At 37.7% G+C, this 6,445-nt stretch overlaps 1 protein-coding gene across 1 annotated transcript; it reads left to right on the top strand.

The window, feature by feature from the left end:
• Nucleotides 1–640: 640 nt before the first annotated feature.
• LOC141639750 (uncharacterized) lies at nt 641–5,589 on the top strand. The gene is made up of 6 exons (XM_074448799.1): nt 641–662; nt 999–1,867; nt 1,955–2,204; nt 2,317–2,657; nt 2,749–3,663; nt 3,748–5,589. The coding sequence occupies exons 1-6, from the start codon at nt 641–643 to the stop codon at nt 5,587–5,589; spliced, it is 4,239 nt and encodes a 1,412-aa protein (XP_074304900.1).
• The last annotated feature ends 856 nt before the right edge of the window (nt 5,590–6,445 follow it).

Here is a 6,445-nt window from a genome sequence, read left to right as displayed (position 1 = left end):
TAAGCAAGCTCAATTACTTTATTTAGGGTTCCATATTAGTCCAACCCTTCACGCAAACCCTATTACTTGAGGTAGCTTTCGAAAGATCAACTCCCTCCTTATAAGCTCGAAATTTATAACCATTGATAGAATATCGTCTCACATGTCTTCACCTTGCTACTAGGACCTAATGCTAGAGCTATTATTAAAGGGTCATTTAATCTATAAGACTATCAATAAAACAATATGTTAATTAAGGTGTTATATATATTATTCTCCATAACTAAAGATATGGACAAACAAAACAAATGCATTGGTGTATGAGTATGAAGCAAACGTATTACTTACTTTGTTTCGGAACCATTTCGGATACCTTTTGTCATGTTTGCTCCAAACATCATCAGAGGACGTGACATCAGAAAATGTGAGTTTGATATGTGTTCAAATTCCCTATTTGTACCAGAAAAATGTTTTATTTATGTATTACCTATAATTTTGATCTAATTTGATAATTAAAAATGTATTGAGTAATGGCGAAGTAATAACTTAGTTTTCATAAGACTCTAAAAATTTCTCACAATTCCTTAGCACATAAAAATGAGCTTCTTCATACTCTTTCTCACCAAAGTACCTCTGAATACATTTCGCAGTTGTAGTTCCCATGTCAGCATTGAATAACTCAGGTAATTTTATTGAAACTAGCTCGTCATCGGAATTCACACCAACATCTAAGCCTTTCACTTTTGTGTCAATGTGACTTTCGAAATATAGGGAACAGAAATTTGCAATTTCCTCTAACAAAAAAGAATTGCATATAACTAAATCTTAAATAACAAGAAAGAAAAATAAAAGTTAGAGAGAGAAAGACGATTTGCGAAAAAATTCCCTTTTGAAACCCTAATTTGTTTTAGATTCTGCAATGGCTAGATCTAAAAAATCACAAAATAATCCAAAAAAATCACAAAATACAAAAAAATCTGGGAATAAATTGTCGGGTAGATATAATGTTCTTGAGGAAGAATTACATGATATCGAAGAAACGACTCAGTTGAATGAGAAGAGTATTGCACGATGTCTTCTTCCTTATGACCTGGATTTGGATTTGGATGATATTCCTGAGGAACTAGAAGAATTGGAGGAGGAACCTGATGTAGAGATTTTTCAACAACAGGATGAGACTTGGACGGAGGTTGTGAATAAGAAATCCAAGCAGCAGACGCCGAAACCCTCTCCTCAGGTAAAACCAAAGAATCTCATTCAAATATCTGCTGAGGATGTTGCTCCTGAAATTAGCTACTGGAAATCTTCTGTGTATTGCTATATATTAGGGGCAAGCCCTCCTTGGAATGTTGTGGATGGATTTATTAGGCGTGTTTGGGGCAAGTATGATGTTGATAAAGTTTCGTTTCTGCCTAATGGAATTTTTTTGGTAAGATTCAAAACCCTAGAAATGCAACAAAAAGCCTTACTCTCTGACCAAATCATGTTTGACAATAAACCCGTAATTGTTCATGAGTGGAAAACTGATACTGAACTTGTTAAACATGAGATAGCTACTCTTCCTATTTGGATTAAACTGGTGGGGCTTGAGTTAAAATTCTGGGGGGAGAATGCTTTAAAGAAAATCAGTGGGATAGTGGGTGATTATATGAGATGTGATGAGGCTACAGCACACAAAACGCTTCTTAGTTATTCTAAGGTGCTGGTAAAAGTCCAGATGAATCAACAATTCCCTGATTTTGTTGAGTTTATGGATGAGAAAGGTGGAGTACAGAGAGTTAGGGTGGAATATGATTGGCTACCTATTCTTTGTACTCATTGCAAAGGAATGGGCCATTTAGCTGCTAACTGTAGGAAGCCTGATAGCAAGGCTAAGGATAAACCAAAGGTGGTGGCTAAACAAGTCTGGAGACCTGTGCAAAAAACTCATCAGCCTGTGGTCAAACCTGTTGTTCCTGTGATGACTCCACAATAGGCTAAGGTGCTCCCAAGTCCTCCTGTGGCTAAAAATTTCCAAGGGACAGCTAAGACACCTACTGAAAATCGACCTTTACAAACTCCTGTCAGAATTTTAACAAGGTTGAATTCACAAGAGTATGTTAGGGATTCTTCTGGGAAAACTACTTTCATGGAAGTGTTTAATAGTGCTATTCACAAATCTGTTCAAATGGCTAAGGGTGGACTTAATGGATTGAAAAATAGAGAGCAGAGTATTGTTGAGGAAGGTTCTACTTCCAGGCAAGACAATGGATAACTTTGGATTCTGGAATGTAAGGGGTCTCAATAGTTTAATAAAACAGAAAGAAATAAAGTGGTTCTTACATACTAATAAAGTAGGGCTGTTTGGGCTAGTTGAGACTAAGGTGAAGAATAATAATTGGTTGAGTGTCAGGAATAATGTTTGCTATGATTGGGCTTTGTGTACTAATAATAGTAAGCACAAAGGGGGGAGAGTGTGGCTGATTTGGAATCCTCAGTGTTATGATGTACACATTGAGGATATCACTAGCCAGACTATTCACTCCCATGTGAAGTATAAGGTTCATGGGAGGTCTTTTTGGTTTACCTGTGTCTATGGTTTTAATGATCAGAATCAGAGGAAGGAAATGTGGGCTAGCTTAAAGAGCTACAGTGGTAACTGTTCTGATCCTTGGGCAATTGGTGGTGATTTCAATAATGTTCTTACTTATCAGGAAAGGCTTGGGGGGAAAAGTTACTCCAGCTGAGATTCAACCATTTCAGGACTGCATTGATTTTTGTCAACTTCAGGATGTTAAGGCAATTGGCTCTTTTTTTACTTGGACAAACAAGCAAGGTATTGATACAAGAAAATACAGCAGAATTGTTAGATTACTGGTGAATGGAGAGTGGTTACAAAGATTCCCTGAGGCTTTTGCTCATTTTATGCCAGAAGGAATTTTTGATCATTGCCCATGTGTGGTTCAGTTTGGGGTGGCTGCTCAGAGGAAAAAGGCTTCATTCAAATATTATAACATGTGGTCTTTATTCTCTGGATTCACTCATATTGTTGAGAGTCATTGGGATGATCAGATTGATGATACCCCTATGTTCAAGTTGATCACTAATCTGAAGAGATTGAAGAGGCCTTTGAAAGAAATTAATAAGGAGAATTTCCAGGATATTGAGCATACTACCTCCCTGACTCTTATGGCCCTTACTCAACTTCAGGAGAGGTTAAGAGAGTCTCCTCTTGACCCTGCTCTGATTATGGCTGAGAGAGAGGTGTCTAAAGAGTATGCAGTTTTGCTTAATGCCAAGCATCAGTTCCTTCTTCAAAAATCTAAAGCTACTTGGGCTATTGAAGGTGATGACAATACAGCCTTTTTTCATGCTAGTCTAAGGGCTAAAAGAAATAGGAATAAGGTGATTCAGATTGAGGATGTGAATGGAAGGTGTCAGAGTATACCTTATGAGATTAACTCTGCGTTTGAGGAGTTCTTTATTCAGATTCTGGGTACCAATTTTGAGGTTAAAAAAGTGCACAAGCCAACAGTTCAGAAAGGTAAGGTGATTACCAGTGAACATCATGAAAAGCTGTTGAGGAAGGTTACTGTAGAGGAAATTAGGATGGCTATGTTCTCCATTCCTGGAACTAAGGCCCCAGGTCCTGATGGCTACAGTAGTCAATTTTTTAAAGACACTTGGAGCATAACTGGGACTACTGTGTGTGCTGCCATAATGGATTTTTTTTAGAATGGTAAGCTTTTAAAACAAGTGAACAATACTGTGCTAACTTTGGTGCCTAAGGTTGATATCCCTGTTTCTGTCACTCAATATAAACCAATTGCATGTTTTAATACAGTCTATAAGTGCATTGCAAAGTTGTTATGTAATAGACTGAGTGATGTTTTGCCTCATATTATTAGTCCAAATCAGAGTGCCTTTGTGAAGGGGAGAGATATAGTAGAAAATATTCTCATTTGTCAGGATTTGGTGAAATTGTATGGAAGGAAAGCTTGTTCACCAAGGTTATTGATGAAGATTGATCTTCAGAAGGCTTATGACAGTATTGAGTGGAGCTTTGTGAGAGAGATGCTTGAGGCTTTGATGTTCCCTGAGAAGTTCATTAGATTAATCATGGAATGTGTCACCACTCCCTCCTTTTCTTTGGCTTTAAATGGGGATTTATTTGGATTTTTCAAAGGTAAAAGAGGGATCAGACAAGGTGATCCTCTTTCACCTCTACTTTTCACTATTTGTATGGAATATTTAAGTAGAATTCTTCAGGTGGTTCAAGACTATGAGGGTTTCAAGTATCATCCTTTATGCAAGCCTATGAAGCTTTCTCATCTATGCTTTGCTGATGATTTGCTTTTGTTTTGTAAAGGGGATATAAACTCTGTGACTATTTTGCTTAGGGCATTTGAAACCTTCTCTCATGCTTCAGGGCTTAAGATGAATAGAAGCAAGTCTTGTATTTATGGTAATGGAATTGCTAAGGATACATTCTCTGAGATTATTTGTTTGGCTGGAATCCCTGCTGGTAGGCTGCCATTTAGATACCTGAGGGTACCAATTATTGCAAAAAAAATATCTTCTTTGGAGTGCTCTAAGCTGGTAGAGAGAGTAGTTGACAGAATTAGGGCCATTGGTGCTCGTAAGTTGTCTTATGCAGGCAGATTGACTTTAATCAAATCTGTTCTCAGCAATTTACATTGCTATTGGGCACGCATTTTTGTTTTACCTGTGAGAATTCTGAATAAAGTTGAGGCTATCTGTCGTAGCTTCTTATGGCAAGGAAAAGAGGTTGCTCAAGGGCCTGCTCTAATTGCTTGGGACACTTGTTGTACTGGAAAGAAAAAAGGAGGTTTAGGTATCATTGATTTAAGAAGATGGAACTATGCTGCCTTGGGTAAATATATCTGGTGGATTGCCCAAAAAGCAGATCACCTGTGGGTCAAGTGGATACATGCTGTGTATATGAAAACTGGGGGGTGGTGTGATTATGTTCCTACTGCTGGTTCGAGTTGGTCTTGGAGGAAGTTGTGTGCTGTTAAAGATAAATTGAAGCATGGGTACTGTGGTGACTGGTGGCTTATGAAGGGAGGCATCTATAGTATTAAAGCAGGTTATACTTGGTTGAGGCTTACTCATAGCAATGTCAATTGGATCCCTTTTGTGTGGAATAGGCTGAGTCCTCCTAAGCATTGTTTTATAGGATGGCTTGTGGCTCATGGCAGGCTGCTTACCAGAGACAGGTTACACAAGATGCTTATTTGTGAGGAAACTGCTTGTTGTATTTGTGGTAATCAAGATGAAAGTCATGCTCATTTGTTCTTTGAGTGTGCTTACAGCAGGGAATGCCTATTGTTGATTAAGGCTCTCCTGAAGGTTAATGTTCCTACTGGGAATGTGGTTCAGTGGTGGTTGAAACTTAGAATGAGGAGTCTTTTAAGAAAACAGATGATAGGTGCAGTCATTCAGGCACTAGTATACAGGTTATGGGAGATGCGGAACAAATGCAGGGTTGAAGGGGTACTGCTTAGGCCAAGGAATTTGGTTCTATTGGTACAACAGGATGTCAGACTAAGGCTCCAAGGATTAAATAGTTGTGGAAAGATTAGTGAGGTTTGCAAAGCATGGATTTAAGTGTTTTATTGTTTATTTTAATTTGATGCATGCTCGATGGTTGTAAGAAAACAAGAACAGTTGATGTAATTGTTGGTGATCTCTTTTGGTATAATATTACTTACATTTTACCAAAAAAAAAAGAAAAAAAAAGAGAATTGCATATGGAACCCTCCACCCGAGCTTTGTTGCCAATCTTTATTTTTATATAATTAAGATATCTCTCAAATGGATACATCCACCGATATTGAACAGGTCTTCCAACCTTCGCTTCATAAGGTAAGTAGGCAAATGCTCCATGAAATTTAAGAAAGACGGGGGAAATATCTTCTCTAACTTGCATATTATCTCCGCAAAGTTATTCTTTAGACATTCCATAGAATCAACTCTAATCGTAGAAGTACACAATTCTATAAAAAATTGGCTTATCTCAGTTATTGCATTCCAAGAACCAATCGCGAGCAACTCTCTCAAGGCAACAGGGAGTAGCCGTTCCATAAAGACATGACAATCATGACTTTTCATGGAATGCAACACCATATTTATATGGTCAACAAACCAACTCAAATCTGAAGCATAACCATCCGGGAATTTCAAATTAGCTACCCATTCACATAGAGCCTTTTTCTCCGTAGTTTCTAAAACAAACCTAGATGATATTGGCCGTTTATAACAAAGTTCATTAAAGTCGAGTTTATCCTTAGGGCCAAATTTAGTTTTACGTGGTACATCCATCATCAGGTTGATAAGCTTTTCAAAAATGTTCTTCTCAATGTGCATAATGTCTAAGTTGTGTCGAATCAACAACGTTTTCCAGTAAGCAAGTTCCTAAAATATGCTTTCTTTCCACCAATCTTCATTCTTGTCTTTCAATCTT

Source organism: Silene latifolia, chromosome 2 (genome assembly GCF_048544455.1).
Source record: "Silene latifolia isolate original U9 population chromosome 2, ASM4854445v1, whole genome shotgun sequence".
Lineage (NCBI taxonomy): Eukaryota > Viridiplantae > Streptophyta > Magnoliopsida > Caryophyllales > Caryophyllaceae > Silene > Silene latifolia.
Note: the sequence above shows the minus strand (reverse complement) of the source record. Positions and strands in the feature narration are given on the sequence as shown.